Genomic DNA, 24,177 nt, shown 5'->3' with positions numbered 1-24,177 from the left:
GGTTTTGCTTCTTGGGACACTGGCACCAGTACTAGGACAGGAGGGAGCTGTTCCGTTGGGACGGACTCCACTTGGCCAGTGCTGGGACTAGAGTCCTGGCGAATCATATAACTAGGGCTGTAGAGAAGGCTTTAAACTAATTAGTGGGGGGGAGGTTTCTAGAGAGCAAATAACAGAAATGACAACGGAGAAGGTCATAGGCTAAGGTAGCGGTGGGGAAATTAAAAAACAGAACGTGTCAGGAAGGGACAGAAGGTATGGAGTAAAAGGTAAAGTAGTAAAAGGGGAAAAAACAGGAACTAAGGCCTAGAAATTCAGTTGGCTGCGCCAGCCGTTAGCGCCTTAGGAGGAGTAGATCTCGAGCGCTAGGCGCTTAGCGCCCGGGCGCAGCGCGATCTGCGCCTCGCCCCAACTTCAGTAGACATTTAGCGCCAGCGCAAAGTCTTTGCGCGCGCTCAGCTGCGCGCGCAGATCATGACGTCATTTCCTCGTGCAACGCCCTTTGTGCGCCCCAAACCGGAACTTCAGTCGCGCCGCCCCATTGTGCGCCTGGCGGCCCTAACGACTGGAGTGGAACGGTGCACAGCCGATGCGGGCCGCGGGGAGCGCAAATTAAAGGGCACTCCTGTACTAGAAATGGCAGCCGGGAGGAAGGAGGAGGAGGAGGAGGAGTAGGAGGAGATTGTGTGTGCCGGTACCACATAACAAACTGATGGAGAGAAGCCCTCCCCAAAACCACAAATACACCAGTCTCGGCCTTTCAACAAAACAAATCAACCCTCCCCCTTTAAGAGCTCACCGGAGCCAGAGTGTCTGCCGTCAATCAGCAGCTCGCCGCACCTGCCCTGCGCCCAACTTCCGGTGTAGCGCCCCGGGCCGCCGGCTTAGCGCCTAATGATAGTCGTGCATCGCCTGTTTTAGCGCAGCAGCAACCTCTTAGGGCGATGCGACTGAATATCGGCGAAGGGGGCTCGACTTTGCGCCGGGCGCAAACTTTAGCGGCCCAAAAGTGGCTATACTGAATTTCTAGGCCTAAGTGTCACAAAACATATTTGAAAGTTCTTTATCTGAATGCACGTAGCATTCGTAACAAAATGAATGAGTTAACGGCACAAATAACTACATGATCTTGTGGCCATTACAGAAACATGGCTGCAGGGTGACCATGACTGGGAATTAAACATACCAGGTTATTTAACAATCAGGAAGGACAGGCAGGAAGGGAGGGGAGGTGGGGTGGCTATGTTAATAAAGGAAGGAATCACTGTAATACAGAGAAATGATATTGGGTCAAAGGAGCAGGATAGTGAAACAGTTTGGGTAGAGATAAGGAATAATAAGGGAAAAAAAACACTAGTGGGCGTAGTCTATAGGCCTCCGAACAGTTACAACTCTGTTGGACGGAGTATTAATCAGGAAATAGTTGAGGCTTGTAATAAGGGAACAGCTATAATTATGGGGGATTTTAACTATCATATTAACTGGACAAATCAAACTGGGCAGAGCAGCATGGAGGATGAGTTCATTGAGTGTATTAGGGATGGATTTCTTGAGCAGTATGTAACTGAACCGACCAGGGGGCAAGCAACCTTAGATTTGGTCCTGTGTAATGAGACAGGATTAATTAAAAATGTCCCAGTAAAGGATCCCCTTGGAATGAGTGACCATAACATGGTTGAGTTCCATATTCAATTAGAGGGTGAGAAGGTTGGATCTCAAACAAGCCTGCTGAGCTTAAATAAAGGAGACTATGAAGGTATGAGAGCGGAATTGATTAGAGTGGACTGGGAAAATAGATTAAAGGGTAAGACGGTACATGATCAGTGGTGTACATTTAAGGAGTTATTTTACAACTTCCAAAAAAAATATATTCCACTGAGGAAAAAAGGGTGTAAAAGAAATAATAGTCATCCGTGGCTAAGTAAAGTAATTAAGGATAGTATCCAACTAAAAACAAGGGCATATAAGGTAGCCAAATCTAGTGGGAAGATAGAAGATTGGGAAGTCTTTAAAAGACAGCAAAAAATAACTAAAAGATTGATTAAGAAAGGGAAGATAGATTATGAAAGTAAATTAGCAAAAAATATAAAAACGGATAGCAAAAGTTTCTGTAGTTATATAAAAGGAAAAAGGGTGGCTAAAGTAAATGTTGGTCCCTTAGAGGATGAGACTGGGAAATTAATGGTGGGACACATGGAGATGGCAATAACGCTGAACAAATATTTTGTATCAGTCTTTACGGTAGAGGACACTAAGAATATCCCTACACTGGACAAACAGGGGGCTCTAGGGGGAGAGGAGCTAAATACGATTAAAATCACTAAGGAAGTGGTACTTGGTAAAATAATGGGACTTAAGCCGGATAAATCCCCTGGACCTGATGGCTTACATCCTAGGGTCTTGAGGGAAGTGGCGGTAGGGATTGTGGATGCATTGGTAATAATTTTCCAAAACTCCCTGGACTCAGCAAAGGTCCGGCAGATTGGAAAACTGCTAATGTAACACCCTTATTTAAAAAGGGTAGTAGGCAGAAGGCTGGAAACTATAGACCTGTTAGCCTAACATCTGTGGTTGGTAAAATGTTAGAGTCCATTATTAAGGAGACAGTAACGGGACATTTGGATAAACATAATTTAATAGGACAAACTCAGCATGGTTTCATGAAGGGGAAGTCATGTTTGACAAATTTGCTTGAGTTCTTTGAGGAAGTAACATACAGGGTGGATAAAGGAGAACCAGTGGACGTAGTGTATTTAGACTTCCAAAAGGCATTTGACAAGGTGCCACACAAAAGATTATTGCTCAAGATAAAAAATCACGGGATTGGGGGTAATATTCTGGCGTGGGTGGAGAATTGGTTCTCTAACAGAAAGTAGAGAGTTGGGATAAATGGTTCATTCTCAGACTGGCAATCAGTAACTAGTGGTGTTCCGCAGGGGTCAGTGCTGGGTCCCCAACTCTTTACAATCTATATTAACGATTTGGAGGAGGGGACCGAGTGTAACATATCAAAGTTTGCAGATGATACAAAGATGGGAGGGAAAGTAGTGAGTGAGGAGGACATAAAAAACCTGCAAAGTGACATAGACAGGCTAAGTAAGTGGGCAGAGATTTGGCAGATGGAATACAATACTGGAAAGTGTGAGGTTATGCACTTTGGCAGGAAAAATCATAGAGCAAGTTATTATCTTAATGGCAAGAAACTGGAAAGTACTGTAGTACAAAGGGATCTGGGGGTCATGGTGCACGAAACTCAAAAAGTTAGTATGCAGGTGCAGCAAGTGATCAAGAAGGCCAATGGAATGTTGGCTTTTATTGCTAGGGGGATAGAATATAAAAACAGGGAGGTATTGCTGCAGTTATACAAGGTATTGGTGAGACCACACCTGGAATACTGCATACAGTTTTGGTGTCCATACTTAAGAAAAGACATACTTGCTCTCGGGTCAGTACAAAGAAGGTTCACTCGGTTAATCCCGGGGATGAGGGGGTGGTCATATGAGGAGAGGTTGAGTAGATTGGGACTCTACTCATTGGAGTTCAGAAGAATGAGAGGCGATCTTATTGAAACATATAAGATTGTCAAGGGGCTTGATCGGGTGGATGCGGTGAGGATGTTCCCAATGATGGGTGAAACTAGAACTAGGGGGCATAATCTTAAAATAAGGGGCTGCTCTTTCAAAACTGAGATGAGGAGAAACTTCTTCACTCAGAGGGTGGTAGGTTTGTGGAATTTGCTGCCCCAGAAAGCTGTGGAAGCTACATCATTAAATAAATTTAAAACAGAAATAGATAGTTTCCTAGAAGTAAAGGGAATTAAGGGTTATGGGGAGCGGGCAGGAATTTGGACATGAGTCTAGGTTCGGAATGGTCATGGCCCTGTGGGTCGTGGAGCGGGCCCAGGGGCTGTGTAGCCTGGTTCTGTTCCTACTTCTTGTGTTCTAATTCTGTGTTAGATTTCAGGAGATGGTTTTATTCCTGTTCCTGGCTGGGGTGGAGATCGCCTTTACAGAAGGTAAGTACTGTAGAAAATATAGGGACAGAGTGAGCTTCTGGAAGAGTTTCGATCGCCTAGATGGGTCGGAGAGGAATTTCCCAGATTTTTTCTCCCAAATTGGCCATTGGGTTTTTTATCTGGTTTTTCGCCTCTCCCGGGAGATCACATGGGTTCGGGTGGGATGGAGAGTGATAGAAGATTTGAGGTTAGGATCAGATCAGCCATGATCTTATTGAATGGTGGAGCAGGCTCGAGGGGCCGATTGGCCTACTCCTGCTCCTATTTCTTATGTTCTTATGTTCTTATGTGCTATAGCAGAACACAACCGAGCCTGGAAATGATGCCGTTGCATTATGATTGTATAAAAACTTAACGCATCCAGATCAAATGATTCTCGCTGCTATTTTAACAGAGTGACTAATCTGTTTGAAGCAAACAGTTTCAAATAAACAGGTTAATGCTTCTATTAAAACAGCAATGCAACAGTGAAATTTGGGGCAGGTGGGTTAAAATAAACTTAATGTTTGGGTGAAATTAACTTAAAATGAAATAAAGCGTCCATTCTTCGTGTGTGGGCCTTCACCATGAGTATTGCGGGATTTCTCAACCACAAAGCATGCTGGTGATGACAATGCTCCAAAGTGGTTGGAATTATACGCCGCGGCTGCTTACACTTAAAAAAAATCTGGTTCTGTGTCACAAGAATTGAAGGTGTTAGATTGCCTGAGCTTCAGTGTTTCAGATCAATTCCCATAAAGGGCAAAAATAATTTCAGAACTGAAGCCGTGATATCAACCATAAAAAAAGCAAACCAAGCAGTGGGGTTTATTTCTAGAGGGATAGAATTGAAAAGTAGGGAAGTTATGCTAAACCTGTATCGAACCTTGGTTAGACCACACTTGGGGTACTGCATACAGTTCTGGTCGCCATATTATAAAATTAATATAGAGGCACTGGAGTAGGTGCGGAGAAGATTTGCAAGGATGATACCAGAAATGCGAGGGTATACATATCAGGAAAGGATGAACAGGCTGGGTCTCTTTTCTCTTGAAAAAAGAAGGCTGAGGGGTGACCTAATAGAAGTCATTAAAATTGTGAAACGTTTTGATAGAGTAGATACAGAGAGAGTGTTTCCACTTGTGGGGAAGAGAATAACTAGAGGCCATCAATATAAGATAGTCACCAACAAATCAAATAGGGAATTCAGAAGAAATTTCTTTACCCAGAGAGCAGTGAGAATGTGGAACTCGCTACCACAGGGAGTGGTTGAAGCGAATAGTATAGATGCATTTAAGGGGAGGCTGGACAAGTATATGAGGGAGAAGGGAATAGAGGGTTATGCTGATAGATTTAGATGAGGAAAGACAGGAGGAGGCTCGTGTGGAGCATAAACGCTGGCATGGACTGGTTGGGCCAAATGACCTGTTTCTGTGCCATATATCCTATGTAATCCTATGTAATGTAAAAAGCCCATAGGAGTCAAACCTGACCATATCCTTACCTGGTGTCCACACATACGCACCAGAGTCACACCGGAAAGCAATCAGGAGTGTTTTGTTTTCTCACTCACTGACTCAGACAGAGTGACCTCAGTGCTGCACTTGCTGACAGTTGTCAGCTTAGTTCAGAGGCTTATCACATTTAAAACCATAGAGATCAAAACCAAGTGCCATAATCAGTGGGGTTTACACAGTCATTGCCAGTCTGTCTTCCTCATCTTCTATTTCTCGCTCTATTGAACTTCACTGACAGTGAGGAGCATGTGCAGTCTGTGAAGGGATTACAGAAAGAACTGAAGTATTTATTTTAAAAAATAGAAAGCATACAGCTTTTGTAAATGAGCCACAACCCGCTCTGGGTGACATGTGAATTCAAGCCAAGGAAATTAATTATTGTTGAGACAGCAACTTGCTCCATTCCCCAATCTGACTCTGCTAACACAGGAATCATCGTGACCAGGGCAATATTTGATCAGCTCTGTTTATCATCTCTGTTTAACCCCAGATTTTTATCTAGCTCTTTTTTTTGAAGCAATTAATTGATACAGGATCAATTGGTTTGGTTGGGAGTCTCCCACATGTGCAAAAAATAATCTCCTAATTTCAGTTCTCATTTAAGGCTTCTTAATGATTAAACTGTGCCCTTCAGGTCTATACTCCCAGTCCAAGTCAAATAATTTGTTCAAGAAGCATTGAGAGAGGGAGCAAGAGTCCTAGATCTGGTTGAACCAAAGTCAGCAAATTTTTTTAAGCTTCTATGTAGAATGGCAAGACCACTCTGCAATGATAATGAGATTGACTAATGATGGCTGGCTCACACTTGCAGCCTTGACTAAGCTCAGAATGAGACCTGAGTGTACTGTTGGCACACATAGGTTCTGTAGGGGCTAGCAGAATTTTGGGAGTAGCCCAGGCAAGCCTCAGACATGCCCCCAAATTACTACAATGATATAGCGGTATGGGCAGAACAAAGACCTACCTCATCCCCAAAATGCAATTTGCTGGTTAGTGCAAAAAAGATAGAAATCTAGCAGATCTTCAGTCCACCCAGAATTACACAATTTCAAAGCTTACCTATCTTCACTATATTTGCAACCTGGTCATGTAACTTATTACCATCAGAAAATGTTACAGCATTATAAGAAGTATTCTCTTACAAATCACTTTTGAATAATATGACATGGGGTGGGGGTGGGGGTGGGGAGGGTGTGGGTATCTAGAACAGCCTCCTGCCTACTGATTGTTGTCCCTCAGGCAGGGTTTTATCCATTTATCATCACCTTTGCTTTCTATAGCCAAGCCAGTTTTCAGCCCAGCCAGTTCATTTGCCATTAATCACATGAGCCTTAACTAACTTTTAACACGTGCTTCATCAAATTCCTTCTAAAAATCCAAGTAAATTATGGCATCACTATTCCTCTCCTGTGTACCTGGGCAACATTTAGTTTCTAGGAGCAAAGAAGAGAAGAAAGGCGTCCATGTACGTTGTCCTGCACTACTTCGCCATCCAAAAAGGCCTAGACTCGGGCATTCTTGGTTATGGGTACTTTGAAGGCAGGAATACATGGAGGAGAGCATCAGGATGACCATCACTCAGAGGACTGGTCAGTGGCTGCTGCAAGGGGAATCACAATGCAAGTCTCCTCATCTGTTTAACACACTTGCAAAAACAGGAATAATCCTTTAATCCAATGCCCATCCGAGAACATCACAACACATCAGAACTTTTCAATCAACATGACCATGCAATAATAATCACCTGGTTAAATAAGTTTGCATGAAATAAGTGCACCCTTTCTTGTAAGACTCTAATCTCCATGAGGAACAAAGCACAACATAAGTGCACCTATTTGCATTAATACAACGAACTCTAAATTGAACCGAAGCTGACCTATTCTTTCTTAACACCATGCTTCCCATGCGAGGCCACACATGCCTTTCTTTCTTCTATTCTAGTATTTCTCCTAGGTACAATCTGAGGGCCAGTATCAAAAGAGGTAGTTGGCTGTTCCTGTGCTACAAAAGGATTGTGCGACTGAGGTGGCTTGTCTCTGATAGAACCTTGGTCCTGGGATGGAGCCGCTGCATCTCTGAAGCTTGTGTCTGAGCAGCCTGGTGTTGTCTCCTATGTATCACTGACATGGTGCTCTGAGGGTGAAGACTGAATGCTTGGCTTGTGCTGCTGTCCTGGGAAATCGCAGCCTCTGGCAGGTCACCTCCAACTGTTGCCACTCCACAGGGCCCAGGATTTGAGTCCCCACTTGATCAGCGGGAAGCCTGGTCTAAATGCAACTATCAGATCCTGGAAATCCTGAGAGACAGCAACCTGCATCCTGGCCCTCGGGATCTGGAAGCCAGTACATAAGGTGCAGTCTATTCTCTCCCCTATTGCCACCAGAGCTGTAGTTTGTGCTTCTTTGGACAAGGGGGCACTGAATGGCTCTTTGCCATTTCTGAGTGGTGGGGTCGTCACATGCTCCATTGATATCTGCAGTGAAGAAAAATCTTGCTTGATGTCATTGCAAGTGATGGCTGTAGACTCCGGATCATACCTGTCATTTGTTACACATCCTCAGAAACTGATTGTGGAGCCTGTGCGTAGGTTTGATGTTCCTCAAATATCCTTTGTAAGGCAAGTACCCATGAGCTGTGGATCCCGTGACTCCAAAACAATGACCAGCCTTCTCTTTGGTTTTTGCTGGGAAGTTAGCACATCCTCGCCCATCTGCTGTCCTCTGGCTCTCTTGTGCTCTGTGAATCACCCCATGCCACATCCTCACTAATACCATCTACTTCCCCTTGTGTGAAAGTATCTGAGCTGGTGTGTGGGCAGAAAAATCAAGTGATGCTTCAGCGCCACCACTCGTGAGAGGATGTAATTGCAGCATGAAGTCTTCTAAAGTTTCCTTTATAATTGTAATATAGGAATTTATAATGGTAATGTAAAAATAAAGACAGAATGTATAACTTCAAAATAGGGACTGAGTTACGCCTGTATGTCCTAGTCCAATTGTCCCCTGCTCTCACCTAAAGATTACATTTGATTTTAACTCCCTTTGTGTAACACAATGAGAGATTGACTAGTATTTTTTAAAAATGTAATATCTGCACACCTTGGTTCAATTATCCCTTGTTCTCTAATCCCACTTAACTTGAAGACTACACTTCATGCGACAACATGAGAGATCGACTAGTAATATATTAAAAGTCTTACACCTGTGCACACTTCTTTTGTAAATTCCTATGTCCACATTTATGATGGAAACAGTCTATGTAAACTTGTATTACTGTAAATACATCCTTGCACCAGTGGTGGCACTATAGTGTCCCAGTTTAGCATCTCCCAGCTCCTTAGCCGGTACTATGAGAGAAACTCCTACAGTTCAACCAACTCTACTACACAGATAAACGTGAGGTATTACATTTTGGTAGGAAGAATAGGGAGGTCACATCACTTGGAGGCTGCGAGTCTGGATGGGTAGAGGAACAAAGGGACAAATCACTAAAAGTTACACCACAAGTTAGCAAGGCCATAAAAAAAGCAAACCAAGCACTAGGGTTTATTTTTAGAGGTATAGAATTGAAAAGTAGGGAAGTTATGCTAAACCTGTATCGAACCTTGGTTAGACCACACTTAGAGTACTGCGTACAGTTCTGGTCGCCATATTATAAAAAGGATATAGAGGCACTGGAGAAGATGCAGAGAAGATTTACAAGGATGATACCAGAAATGTGAGCGTATAGATATCAGGAAAGGATGAACAGGCTCGTTCTCTTTTCTCTTGAAAAAAGGCGGCTGAGGGGTGACCTAATAGAGGTCTTTCAAATTATGAAAGGTTTTGATAGAGTAGATACAGAGAGAATGTTTCCACTTGTGGGGAAGAGCATAACTAGAGGCCATCAATATAAGATAGTCACCAAGAAATCCAATAGGGAATTCAGAAGAAACTTCTTTACCCAAAGAGTGGTAAGAATGTGGAACTCGCTACCACAGGGAGTGGTTGAAGCGAAAAGTATAGATGCATTTAAGTGGAGGCTGGACAAGCATATGAGGGAGAAGGGAATAGAGGGTGATGCTGATAGAGTTAGATGAGGAAAGACAGGATGAGGCTCGAGTGGAGCATAAACGGCGGCATGGACTGGTTGGGCTGAATGGCCTGTTTTTGTCCCGTATATCCTATGGAATCCTAGGTACTTTTCTACTTTCCAAAATGCCATAACTTTTTCCATTTAACTATGATAATGGTATGTGAAATAAGGACAGAATGTTTGACTTTAAATTGTGTACTGAACTATATCTCTGCACTCTGTTCTATTTATACCCTTCCCTCTAACCCCACTTTACCGTAATACGACATTTGGTTTTCATTCCCTGTGTGTATTGCCATGAGAAATCAACTACATAGATTTTTAACAAATAGCAATATATTCTTTAAAAATACTTTGGACAATATGCCTGTGTCCATTCTCTCACCGCCAATAAGAACAATCGGGTCTTAGTAAGTTTAGTAAATTTATTTTCGGGCTGCAGCAGGCTGCATCGGACCCAGGTGTCGAGAGCTGGCATCAGTAGCACAGGTCCTGGTGCAATATAGAAGCAGCTTTAAATGTGAGGCAATGGGTGAGATTCCACAAAGGTCTCCTGGAAATGGTTGCTAACATTTTCAAAGTTATTATTTTCAATATACTTTAAACTACTCATTTTATAGTAATCATTGTGGATCTATTCGATCACCTGATTTATTATTTATTAGTAACATTGGGGCTGAATGAATAATTGTGATGAAAAACTAATGGCATCTGTTTCAGAATCTAACTGCTATGAATTGGTTTATTATATCCAGAGCAGCATCTACTCCCTCCTCTCTATTAATAAACAGAAGGGCTTGACAAAGGAGCAGAAAATCTCATCCAATATTCATGACACTGGGGATCCCATTAGTGAGGTCATCATAATCTCCTGTGTGCTGTGTTCTCTGGAAGGCCTGAATTGGACTGGCTTTGAATACGAAATGTCACTCATCTCCTTTGTGTTTTTTAGTGGTAAATACAAGGTTAACAGTTGTCTGTAATAAGTTAGGACTCTGCCAGTAAAATGAAGTCATCATAGAAATCTTTCATCACACTAACCTTTCTCACTTCACCCATGGAACTTTTATTAGACTTTTTTTTTTACTTTAGCATGAGCTTATAAATGAAAGGCTTTGCTTTGTGATGGGGAGAATTTATTTAAAATACAAATTTAAGGAAAAAACACTTTGGATTTAGAAAAATTAGCCATCAGTTTGGAGGGACAGATTTTTGCTTCTGTTGCAAACATTAATGAAAGGTGTAGACCCGTGAGCATGATTGAAATGTGCACTCCAGGCCTACAGTGGCATAGGGAAGCTAGCACTTAGCAGATCGCAGGCTTGCTGTTGCTCAGGCAGACTGCCCTCTCCATGACTAATCCTCCGACATCCGTCTCCATGACTACTCTGCCGAAGCTTCACCTTGGCTTTGCTCTCAACAACAGGGAGCGCAATGCACACATTCTTAGCCTGGGCATCCATTGAGACAAGAACGAGGCAATGGGGGATCTCAGATATATGGAGTAGGCAAGAAGAGGAAATTTGGCAAATGAAGTGGTAAGCCGAGAGAACTTAGATACATAGGCACGAGGGGCTAATTGGAGGTATCGAGCAGGCAAGTGAAAAACTCATCTGTCCTTCAGAGGTCTTATTTTTAAAGTGGCAAAAAATTTTAGGGTAATAAGGGCATTTCAAGGGCATGATGATGGGCATTGTTGAAAATACAGAGCAAATGATGTGAAATCAGAGGAAGGGAAAATCTTATTTGTAGCCAAAAAAATGAGACAGTCTCCTCTTTAACAGTTACCAATAATGAGCGTATTTAGGTGTAAACTACTTCTCCTTTTACCAGCCTGTAGGAATAGAGTTTTTCTGGTACAGTAATCGGGTATTTCCTAACTCAAAAATGGTAATATTAAAACTTAGAAGTACAACTATCATAGGTTTTATGTATCAACTATTGAGCCTGGAAATTTTCAAAATACAGCCATTTGGAAAAATAGTCTTCAGTCTAGAAAGACTCTGTGGATTTTATAGCCAGATGATATAGCTGGTCTGCAAGATTAGCAGGGATCAGTGTCCTTTCCAGTTCTAAATGCTGATCCTAACACTTAAACCCAAGTAGAGAAATTCAGTAGGGGCCAAGACTTGAGCTAGTACTGAACTTTCATTGGGGTTCGGCAGGCCTATGTATTGCCTGCCGACATGAGAACTGCCATCAAAGTAAAGGTGGAGGAAAGATTCTGAGATTACATTCACTTTCTATCCACTGTCCAAGAGAACTTCATTACACTTTGGAAGTAGACTCACGGTTGCTTTGTGAGAAAAGGCTTTGTACTTAGTGGTGCAGAACAAGAGGGACTGCCCTATTTCACACAAAAGAGCAATGGATCTGCTACATGAGAAATAAACATCATGTAACTCATTGCAGCAGAGCGCCAATTTTCAATTCAGCTGGGCATCAAGTAGGTGGGGAAATTGCCCCGCCCGGCTGATGTTGCCAGTCGGAGGCCTGATCGATTTTGATGATTCTGATCGGTTCCAACACCATCATCAAGTTTGCGGATGATATCACGGTAGTAGGCCAGATCACCAACAACGATGAGTCAGCCTACAGGGAGGAGGTCCAGCATCTCGTGAAGTGGTGCGCCGATAACAACCTGGCCCTTAACATCAAGAAAACCAAAGAAATCATTGTGGACTTCAGGAAGTCTAAAGGCGGAAGTCACACCCCCATCCACATCAATGGGGCTGTGGTGGAAAGGGTGGACAGCTTTAAGTTCCTCGGAGTCCACATCACAGAAGACCTCTCCTGGTCCCTCAATACCTCCTCTCTGGTGAAGAAGGGCCAGCAGCGCCTATATTTCCTAAGGAGGCTCAAGGGATGTAACCTGTCACCCCTGATCCTCTCTAACTTTTACCGCTGCACAATAGAGAGCATCCTGACGAACTGTATCACGGTATGGTATGGCAGCTGTAACTACTATGACCGGAAAGCCCTGCAGTGGGTAATCAAAACTGCCCAACGCATTACCGGCACCCGGCTACCGACCATAGAGCACATATACCAGAAACGCTGTTTACAGAGGTCACGGACCATCATCAAAGACCCTACCCACCCCAGCCACAGTCTGTTCGCCCTCCTGCCATCTGGGAGACGCTACAGATGCATTCGCACCCGTACGACCAGATTTAGGAACAGCTTCTTTCCCAGGGCTGTCATCCTACTGAACTCCACAAATAAACTCTAAAGCCTGCACATCTGCCAATGCACTTTATTATGGTTATGTTTATGTTAATGTATTACAAGCCAAATGTATGTTGAATGTTTAAATGTCTTAACCTAAATGTACACTCTCGGGAGCCGCAAGCCTACATTTCGTTGTACTGCACTTGTGCACTAACAATGACAATAAAGTTGATTATTATGATTATTATTATTATTATTATTGCAATAAAATTGGTGAACTGGCAGCGGCAAATGAGTGCTGATGGGAAGTTCGTCAATTGGGAAGGGAGGTGGAAAATCTGAACAGCTCCTCCACAAAGCAGAGCCTGCACAGATACTTTAAGGTGGGGGGAAAACACCTAGAGGGGTAGAGGGATCGGCAATGGGCGGGACAATTTTAGTGGGGTGAGGAGGACCCACATACAGAAACTCATTGAAAAAAACTATTTTTAATCTTTTTAAGGCGGCTTCCAGTGGTCTCTTGCGCCCAGTGGCAGACCAGAATTGCACTGGCGTCCTAAATAAGTCATAGGACCCTGATTTGAATATATCAATGAGGTTCCTGCCTGTTTCAGGCAGTGGCACTGGACGTCTATCTCATGAACCCCTTCCAAAATTGCAGGGGGCGCGAAGACGGCGTGAAGTTTTATTTTTGCGATATTCAACTCACTACCACCCCAGTTTTTGACGGGAACATGGTGGTAGCGAGATTTGAATCAGCCCATATATTCTAAAAAAAATACACACTGTAATCTACTGTTGAGTTTGAAGCTTTACAGGTCAGAATGGTCTCATTTTACTCTTCAATTGGGCAAATGCACTTTCTTCCAAGTAGGCAAACTGAATGCTGTGAGTAAAACAGCTGAATCCTTTCACACCCGAAAAAAACATTTAGATCACCCTGAAAGATACTGCAGCGCCTATTTCCCCGTGGAAGTTTTTCCGACTGAAGCTGAAGAACAAATAATCAGTTCTAAGTCATCCAGGAGCAACTAATGTACAATTGAGCAGCTAACCGGAAGAAGCTAGCAATGCTGCATTGTCTACCACAAGACTTTTCCTTTGTTTGCTCTCCTCACCTTTGGAACTTCTGGTACTTCAACACCAGCTTCAGGTGGGAGAAATTAACATGATGTGGGGAAGTAAACCCTGAATACATTTTCACGTTGCATATTAATTGCTGCTCAACAAGTAGTTAATAAATAAAACAAGCAATAATGGAAAATTGGTGCTAAAAAGTATTTACTCCTAGGGGTAACTTTAGGTACATGGGCAAAAGTTAATATTTAGTGGCCAATATTGCGTACACGAAAACCAGCATACAAAGCAAATTTAACCTCTCAATTGTGATTTTTGTATTACTTGAGTGTCAGCTTGGCTCAATTAGAAGCAGTTTTTGCCTCTGAGTCAGAAGGTTGTGGGTTCAATCCCCACAGTTACTTGAGCATATAATCTAGGCTGTCATTTCATTATAATACTGAGGGAATGCTGCATTGTTGGAGGCATCGTCTTTAGGACCAAGACCCCGTCTAGCTGTTCAGGTGAATGTTTAAGATCCCAGGACACAATTGGAAGAACAGGGAGTTCCCCTGCTGTCATGGGTAATATTCCTCCCTTGACTAATACAGGTGCACTATCCCTTATCCGAAACCCTTGGGACCAGATGTTTTTTGGAATTCGGAATTTTTCGGATTTCAGAATGGTATTCAAAATCAGTATGTAACACCCTAGCAGGGGTCTGGGCAGCACCCCGTAAGCAAACACATTAATATTTCTGCAGTGAACCTTATGAATATTCACACTGAGTGGGATAAATAAAGACTATAAATAGTATTACAGTTTATTAGTACAGTAATAATTTGGTAAATTAAATAGTGGGATAAATATAGACCATAAATACTCTAGTTACGCTCCACGAAAAAACTTTCGGTTTTCAGAGGTTTTCAGTTTTCGGAAGTGCGGATAAGGGATATCTACCTGTACCACCAAAAACAGTTCTCATTTTCTGTGTGGTACTCTGCTGTGTCCAAATTGGCTGTTGTGTTTGTTTACGTAAAACCAGTACTCACATAACAGTGACTGCTGTTCAAAAAAGAAATAATTTGATGTGAAGTGCTTTGTGATGTCCTTTCTTGTTACTTGTAATAAAATCATTACCAGTTTAAGAGAAATACAATCATCAAGTTTTGACAGTTTTTTAACCACATATTTTGAACCTCTTTCAGAATTTGGAAAACATAAGATATTTTCCTAATAAACCATGATGATCTAAAATTAATGCAGTAATTTTTTACCATGTAGTTAGAATTTCACTTACCCTGCTAATGCTTAATTGGAGGGAGCTTTGAGAAAAAAAAAATTTCTGTAGATTTTATTTTGTGCTGTCGAAAAGGTGCGATTTTTATTTAGTCTATTCAAGAGATAAAACTTAGCATTCAGACAGAAATCCAATGTAGACACTCAAAGAAAGCTAAAATCCCTCTCCTGGTGGTTCAGCAATGGTTAATGACATGAGCATGAAGTAGCAGATGCAGAGTGAGTAATACTTTGAGTAGTTGATCTCTTAGACATACATTATTCCAAGTATTACTTGATTAGATACTCTGCCATCAAGGAGTGCCACTGATGCACTCTAACATTTCTGATGAACAGTCTGAAGGACCACAGTCACATAAGCCACCTACCATCAGTGTACTGCTGCCAGCAGAGCACCGAATGCACCACCACAGTCACATACTCACAGTATCATAGAAATCATGGCACAGAAAGAGGCCATTTGACCCATCACACTAGTGCCTGTGCCAGCTCATCAACTAGAGCTATTGACTCTCATCCCATTTCCTGCCCTTTCCCAATACTTTTATATAATTTAAATCACAGATGGAGGCACCTGTGTGACTTCTCTGCTTAGTCCCAGTCCCCTGTCCTTTCCCCATACCCTTTTAATTTTTTCTTTTTCAAATATTTATCAAATTTCCCTTTTAAATCCTTGTGGATTCTGCTTCCAGTAATGTTTATGGGAATACATTCCAAGTTGGATTTTCCTCTGAACTATTGCCTGTTTTGGAGTGGGGTTTGGGGCAGTAAACAGAGTAAAATGGGTTCTCAGCTACCTCCTCAATCAACCACTGAAAGATTCCAATTGGATTATCCTCTTTAAAAAGCACCAGTCCCCTTTAAGGCCTCCCAGGGGCACAATCCACCTCGTAAATAGGATCAAGGGAGGTGGGTGGCTAACTTCTCCGACCCATTTCCTCCAATTTGTGTCCTAAATCACCCCAAATAAATAACATGACTCTATAAGTGGCAGGAGAAAGGTATCCTTGTGATACTCTTCCTCTTCCAGCAGTTCTCAGTGCCTCACTGGTTGAAAACCCTTCTGACTCATTCCTCCCGAGTGGATGTCTCTGTGCTCCCACTTGCCATGATGTAGTTGGGGAGGAAGTGGCAGCAGTTGACATGTGGATCTGACAGATTTCCCAGTGGAGATGTCTGGGTGGTCATCATCAAAGCTGACCTCTTCCAATAAGACATTCCATATTATATGCAGCACAGAAGATCTTGTTTAGCAGCACCCACTATGACATCTCCCTTGAAAGAATAGTGGTTGAGTGCCATCATGAGTACTTTCCAGCTTTTACCAACTCGAGAAGCTGGAAGGAGCCAGAGTGCTCATTCAGCCTCCACAAAAATACTGCGGTGTGCTGCTAGGCCGGCCTCATCCCGCGTCCCCTCCACTTACACCCCACCATAGCCCCACGCCCGAGGATCTACCTGCGGGACTCTGCCAACATCCCAGCCAGCCAACGAGCTTCACTGAGATGCCCCTTTGGCATCCGCAACTCACCAGTCAAATTGGAATGAAGCCAGGGCCTCGCAATCGTGGCTGCCACTTCGCTGCGTCCCAAATGGCTGATCGGCACGCTCCACCAGTTGGCCACCCAAAGGAATGATGATAGCCACCATAGAACAAACTTCAGTGTGATTGTATTTTTTTTGTTTTTTTTATTTTTTTTTATTGTAAAGCAGTACTTATACAACTCATCAATTATATAGTAAATCCATTACATTCATTGACCACAATAAGAAAAAAATAAAGCCTTGAGAACAGCTTTATGGTTTGTGATTGTATTGTTGCTGTTTGGTGAAGAATGTTTCCCTAAGTACCAGTTTCAGTTGTGTTAATGGGCAATTGGTATACATGTACTTTAAGTGTGTGGACAGCCAAATTGGATCAATCTCCCAATTAATGTGTTTAATTGGTATTTTTTGACCACTTCAGCAGCTCTTTTCTGATGTTACAAACAGGCATTGGGAAACCTATAACCCTACAATCCCTTTGGGCAACATGTCAACCCATGTAGCACAGCAGTTTCACAGAATCACAGAAACCCCACAATGCAGATTAGAGGCCATTTCGGCCCATCGAGCCTACACCGACACATATCCCACCCGATCCCCGTAACCCCTGCACCAACACATATCCCACCCTATCCCCGTAACCCCACGTATTTAATCCCCCTAACACTAAGGGTCAATTTATCATAGCCAATCAACCTAACCTGCACATCTTTGGACTGTGGGAGGAAACCGGAGCACCCGGAGGAAACCCACGCAAACACGGGGAGAATGTGCAAACTCCACACAGACAGTCACCCGAGGCCAGATTCGAACCCGGGTCCCTGGCGCTAACCACTATGCCACCGTGCCGCCCCTGGTGTCATTCTATTATTGGAGTAATTACAGACGTGGAAATTTGCTCCCATAATGTTTCTTCCAAGAGGTTCTTTCTCCTTTAATGTTCTAATTATTTGTTGCTACTCTAGAATTGGAATTTTCAAAGACTTGTTCAGTGATTCTGTGATGTGTTGTAAATGGATATTCTTCTCTACTTTTTGCAGGCTATGGAAAGCAAGCTGCTGGTTGGGGGCAAGAACATCATGGACCATACCAACGAACAACAAAAAATGCTGGAGCAGAAGAGGCAAGAGATTGCAGAGCAGGTGAATGCCTCTTCTATTGACTTAATGGTTTGGTAATGTTAAAGTGTTGTCTTTGAGTTTTGTCCCATTACCTTCAAGAGTAATGAAAAAACTTTCCAGTATCCTTGGTAATGCAGATTATGGTGAACAGTGTGTGCTTGACAAAAACACACAATTAATATGCTATTCATATAAATAATGTGAATTCCCCTGTATTTCGTCAGTATGTGCTGATCCTTGAAAATATATTGATTAGCATGTCCAGTGGTCTGCTGAATAAAGGCAACACCTGGTGTAATGTTCAGCCATGCAGACCAGAACATGCCAAGTTTGATTTTTGCTCTGTCGTGAGTTAATTGATCACTGTTGGAATACCACATTTTGCTTCAGCATCCCTCAGTTAGGGTTGAAGGGGAAAATTTGGCAGGGTTACCAGACTTGATTGCAATCTATTGACTCCTACTGGAAAAAGTTGCATATGTGGACATTGGGGCTCCTATTTCTTTGGGACTGGGGCACGTTTCCAGAATAAAAAGACTGGAAGAGCGTTGAAGGGGGCAGGAGCCAGAGGTCTCTGTCATCCGCTCCAGAGTTCAGAATGAAATTTCATGTTCCATCTGCCCCATACATGGCCTGACATTGAAGAGGAGGCAGAGCTGGCGGGATGGCGCCATTCACCAAAATTCCTGTGGCTCCCACCTCTCTGCACCCAGCTACCCGGATGTCGGAGAGATACTGGCATCATGGTCAATGGAGGAGCTCAAGTGGCGGCCGCAGGGGTGTCCCGTCTTGGAATACCACAGAAGATGGAATGGTGATACAACGTGTGGGGCGGGTGGGGGGGTAGCCCCTTTAGGGCTACCCCGGATCAGGCATATTTCTCAAGATGTTCACTTTCAACTGAAGTTAGAGGTAGCCGAATCCTAAAAACGCTTAATTGGGTCTAAAGGTCCGGACTATCTCTCCCTAAAGGAAAGGAACAACCCGAGAATGTTACTGTCCTCCAGACAGCACTTTTATTAAGTTTAGCTAGACTGTGACGTTCCGGATATTATGAGGGTCCGGAAAACTCCCCCAGAATTCTGCAACTCCTCACCAAAGAGTGTACAGAGATTGAGTTTGCGAGTTTTTGGTACAGAAGTCTTATGTGAGACAATTCTAAAAATATATAGATTTATTAAAGAACCGACATGTTATTTACAGTTGGTAAGTCAATCGCAACATCAACAGTTCCAAAAAGAGAAAGCTTACAATCTTATTATCACAGAACCTTACTTTCAAATCTTAACTTCGCTACAGTTTTACAGTTCTTAAAGTTTACAGGATATCCACCAAAATCAAATACCTTTGATCCCCGAGGTACAAAGCGTGGTAAACTACAGAGCTGCCTCTGAAGCCAAGAATCGCTTTGCCTGATTAAAGCGAGACTACTATCCCATTTGAGAGTTCAATATTTATACCCTTTTCCAGTGGTATTTCCTTTAAGATTTTCTGCTGATGCAAGCTAATTATCTCTAGTCATTTTTCTGCTGACCTCTGCAATTCTTACTGCCAGCTCAGCCAGACTCATGTCTCATCTCGAGTTGTTCTAAGTTTGCCATATAAAAAACGGTGTGACAGCAGGTGTTCCTTATTTGATGTCATCTTTACGAGGGCCGATGTTCCTTACTTTATGTGCTTCTTTATGAAGTGTAAATTAGAACACCTTATCTAGGATGAATCATTGTTTCATTCCAAAAGGTTCAGCCTGTCGGAGCCCTTAACCTTCTGTTTCAATAAGGTTATTTATTCAGGGTCAACAACTATCTTATCTCAATAGCCAGAATGCTTTCATAGCTATTTCATAGTTCGGTCTCTAGATTTCCAAACCCAGTTTGTCCTGTTTCAATAAGGCCAGAATTCTTTCATAAGATAGTGTCTTTTTCTGAATAGGTTATATGGCTTATTCCTTTACATATGAAGCACCACGTTTTGCAGCCCCGCCTTCCCCCTTCCCCCTAGCATGGATGCCTGCTGGAATTAGTGAACTCAGGTGACACTGCTGTCCCTGTCAGTAACGTACGTAGGTGGAAAATTGTGATTCTGCTCCTCGCAGTTATGGCAGCAAAGTAGCATTATAGATTTTCGGCCTCAGGATGAGTACAGGATTGGGTTTGACTGACACTCTCCACAATCAAATAGTCTGCCAACACTCACTGTCTAAACTCACATATGAAAAATGGCTAATTGGGTGAGGGACTTTGAGAGACAGCAGCATGCATTACAGTTGCCATGGTCTGAACGGCAGTATGTAGGAAGCTAAATGCTCTCTCCTATTGCCACCAGACCTGCAATCTGCCCTTCCTCGGATGTGGAACCACTGACTCAACCCTAGCCGCTTTTTGGGTGGGGGTGTGCTGCAGGTGGCCCTAGAGATAGCGGATGCACTAAGGATGATTTTTCAGAATTCATTAGACTCGGGAACAGTGCCGATGGATTGGAGGGTAGCTAACGTTACCCCACTATTCAAAAAGGGGGGTAGGGAAAAAGCAGGTAATTACAGACCTGTAAGCCTTACATCAGTTGTGGGCAAAATGCTGGAGTCCATCATTAAGGATGAAATAGCGGAGCACTTAGCAAATGGGGACAGGATAGGACAGAGTCAACATGGATTTACAAAGGGTAAATCGTGCTTGACTAATCTATTGGAATTTTTTGAGGGAGTAACTGGTAGAATAGATGGGGGAGAGCCAGTAGATGTGGTGTACCTGGACTTCCAAAAGGCCTTCGATAAGGTCCCACATAAAAGATTAGCATGGAAAATTGAGGCTCATGGGATAAAGGGGAAAGTTTTGGCGTGGATAGGGAACTGGCTGTCAGATAGAAAACAGAGAGTTGGAATAAACGGCTCATTTTCTGAATGGCAGGCAGTAACAAGTGGGGTACCACAGGGATCTGTCCTGGGCCCCCAGCTGTTCACAATTTACATTAATGACCTGGATCAGGGAGTCGGATGCAGCATTTCCAAATTTGCAGACGACACTAAACTAGGAGGTGGGGTGGGCTCAGAGGAAGAGACCAGGAAGCTCCAGAGCGATTTGGACAGACTGGGCGATTGGGCGGATAAATGGCAGATGCACTATAATGTGGACAAGTGCGAAGTTATCCACCTTGGGTGCAGGAACGGGAGGGCAAATTATTATTTAAATGGCAATAGATTGGGAGAGGGGGAAGTACAGAGAGACCTGGGTGTTCTTGTACACCAGTCACTGAAGGCGAGCATGCAGGTGCAACAGGCGGTCAAGAAGGCAAACGGTATGCTGGCCTTCATAGCAAAAGGGTTAGAATACAGGAACAGGGATACCTTGCTGCAGCTGTACAGGGCACTGGTGAGACCACACCTCGAGTACTGTGTACAGTTTTGGTCGCCTCATCTGAGGAAGGATGTTCTTGCCATGGAGGGGGTGCAGCGGCGATTCACCAGGCTGATACCAGGAATGGCGGGAATGACCTATGAGGAGAGACTATGTAGTTTAGGGATGTACACACTGGAGTTTAGAAGATTGAGAGGGGACCTCATAGAAGTGTATAAAATTCTGACAGGTCTAGACAGACTGGATGCAGAAGGAATGTTTCCCTTGGCGGGTGAAAACAGAACTAGAGGACATAATTTAAGGATAAGGGCTAAACCATTTAGGACAGAGATGAGGGGGAATTTCTTCACTCAGAGAGTGGTGAACCTGTGGAACTCATTGCCACAGAGGGCAGTGTACGCCAGCTCATTAAATATATTTAAGAGGGAATTAGATATATTTCTACGGGCAAAAGGGGTTAAGGGTTACGGAGAGAAGGCGGGGACGGGATACTGAATTAAAGGATCAGCCATGATCTCATTAAATGGCGGAGCAGGCACGAAGGGCCGAATGGCCTACTCCTGCTCCTATCTTCTATGTATAGGTTCCAATGAAACTGTCACACTCCATTGGTGCCTTCAATGAAGACAAAGTTTCCCTGATATCGCAATGAGGGCTGTAGTCTCGAGAGTCACCCTTGTTAGCTGCTGCACTTTGTCAGACACTGACCTAGAGTCATAGGGGTTGATTTTCAGTGTGCCGTGAGGCGGGCTTTTAGGCGTGCGGGGGGCTAAAATCCCAAATTCAGGGTCCCGACATCATCCCGCCCAAAACCCGCCTCCACGTAAGTTTCAGAGGAGACAGGTACCCGCCCCGCACTGGGACCCACCGACCCGAGGCGGGAAGGGATTAGTGCCAATTAACTGCCTCTTAACAGGCAGTTTTTAGCCTAATCCCTATTTTGAGGGGTGTCGTGTGGGATTCCCAACGGCTCCAAACCACACCAGGTTAGAGCAGGCGGGCCGTCGGGTTGAAGGACTTGGAGGGGTCGCGATGTCAGTGTTCAGGTGAGTGATGGGTGCATGAGTGCAAAGGTAAGTGTGTTTGGTGTGTGTAAAGAAGTTTAAATTACCTGTACTTACCTTAACAGCCTTTCTTCCTCTAGGTTTCGGGAGTCCATCACTCAACCGGCACTGAAAGCAAAATGGCTGCGAGCTGTCAAAAGTGACAGCCTTCAGCTTTCATTGCCGGTGAGAGCTCTAACTGACTCTGTGCAGAAGGACTCCTGTTAGAAGTCAGACTGTCAGTGTTTGACAGCTTCAAACAGCTGTGAAACACTGATATTTCATCTGTCAAGACCTCTTGACAGATGAAATTTCAGTCTGTGACATCACCTGTTGCCAGGTGGCCCTTAATTGGCCTGCTGAGCCCGCCCGGGCTCAACAAGGTCAATCAAGGGAAAATCGCGTGGATTGGCCGGACGTCGATGTAGGCGGGACTAAAACCCGAAAGTTGTAGTCCCGCCTCCTTCCCGACAACTTAATGAAAATCGACCCCATAGAGTTATACAGCTCAGAAAGAGGCCCTTCGGCCCATCGTGTCCGCGTCGGCCATCAAGCCCTATATTCTAATCCCATTTTCCAGCACTTGGTCCGTAGCCTTGTATGCAATGGCGTTTCAAGTGCTCATCTAAATGCTTCTTGAATGTTGTAAGGTTTCCTACCTCTACCACCCATTCAGGCAGTGAGTCCCAAATTCCAACCACCCTCTGGGTGAAAAAGTTTTTCCTCAAATCCCCTCTAAACCTCCTGCCCCTTACCTTGAAACTATGCCCCCTGGTTATTGACCCCTCTGCTAATGGGGAAAAGTTCCTTTCTACCTACCCTATCTATACCCCTCACAATTTTGTACACCTCAATCAGGTCCCCCCTCAGCCTTCTCTGCTCTAAGGAAAACAACCCCAGCCTGTCCAGTCTCTCTTCATAGCTGAAGCGCTTCAGCCCAGGTAACATCCTGGTGAATATCCTCTGCACTCTCTCCAATGCAGTCACATCCCTCCTATAGTGTGATGACCAGAACTGCACACAGTATTCCAGCTGTGGCCTAACTAGCATTTTGTACAGCTCCATTTAACCTCCTTGCTCTTCTATTCTATGCCTCGGCTAATGAAGGCAAGTATCCCATATGACTTTTTAACCACCTTATCTACCTGTCCTGCTGCCTTCAGGGATTTTTGTACATGCACACCACGGTCCCTCTGATCCTCTGTCCTTCCTAGGGTCCTATCATTCATTGTGTATTCCCTTGCCTTGTTAGTCCTCCCAAAATGCATCACTTCACACTTTTCAGGGTTAAATTCCATTTGCCACTGTTCTGCCCATCTGACCACAACCCGTCTATATCATCATGTAGCCTGAGGCTTCCCTCCTCGCTACTTACCACTCCACCAATTTTCGTGTTATCTGCGAACTTACTGATCATACCTCCTACATTCATATCTCAATTCAATTTTATTTGCCATATGTACTAGTACAATGGAATGCTTACTCCCCGTAGGGACACGTCAGCTATTTTTACAGCGCCGTGTTCAGAAAGTCAATTCTTTGGCATCCAGTGTCAGTGGGAGCACGATGTCCCTCAGCCGCTCCGTCCTCCTCGTCACCGCGGCCTCCTCCTCACTGTTGCCGGCTCGGCTCCACGTGTAGTGGCCTGCTTCTCCCGCTCACCCTCTGGCCACCATTCCCGGCTCCCCTCCTCCCAGTCAGACTGCGGGTCGTCGTGGCTGCTGCTGCTGCTCGATTCACTGCACTGCCTCCGCCCGACTCGCCGAACACATCCTCCGGTCACCGCGGCCTCCACCTCACTGTCGCCGGCTCCACGGTCCGACGGCCCGGGCCTGCTTCTCCCGCTTCCGGTCTGGCCTCTGGCCGCCATGCTAGGCTCCCCTCCTCCCAGTCGGAATGCTTCCCCGCTGAGGAGCAGCCAGCCGACGTGCTCTAGCGAGCTAAATCATTAATGTACACTACAAACAGCAAAGGACCCAGCACCAATCCCTGCGGTACACCACT

General features: G+C 44.1%; 1 protein-coding gene across 3 annotated transcripts in view; it reads left to right on the top strand.

Annotated features, from left to right (window-relative positions):
• Positions 1-24,177, top strand: part of kif3ca (kinesin family member 3Ca) — a 376,933-nt gene that overhangs the window by 250,456 nt on the left and 102,300 nt on the right. For all 3 annotated transcript variants that reach the window (XM_085996947.1, XM_085996946.1, XM_085996948.1), the window contains one exon: positions 17,697-17,798. In XM_085996947.1, coding sequence (XP_085853073.1) covers positions 17,697-17,798 — 102 coding nt within the window. The remainder of the gene's footprint in view (positions 1-17,696; positions 17,799-24,177) is intronic.

The sequence above is a fragment of the Somniosus microcephalus genome, chromosome 9, assembly GCF_052327205.1.
Source record: "Somniosus microcephalus isolate GS21.2 chromosome 9, FLI_Smic_1.0, whole genome shotgun sequence".
Lineage (NCBI taxonomy): Eukaryota > Metazoa > Chordata > Chondrichthyes > Squaliformes > Somniosidae > Somniosus > Somniosus microcephalus.
This window is presented reverse-complemented; position numbering and strand designations above follow the sequence as displayed.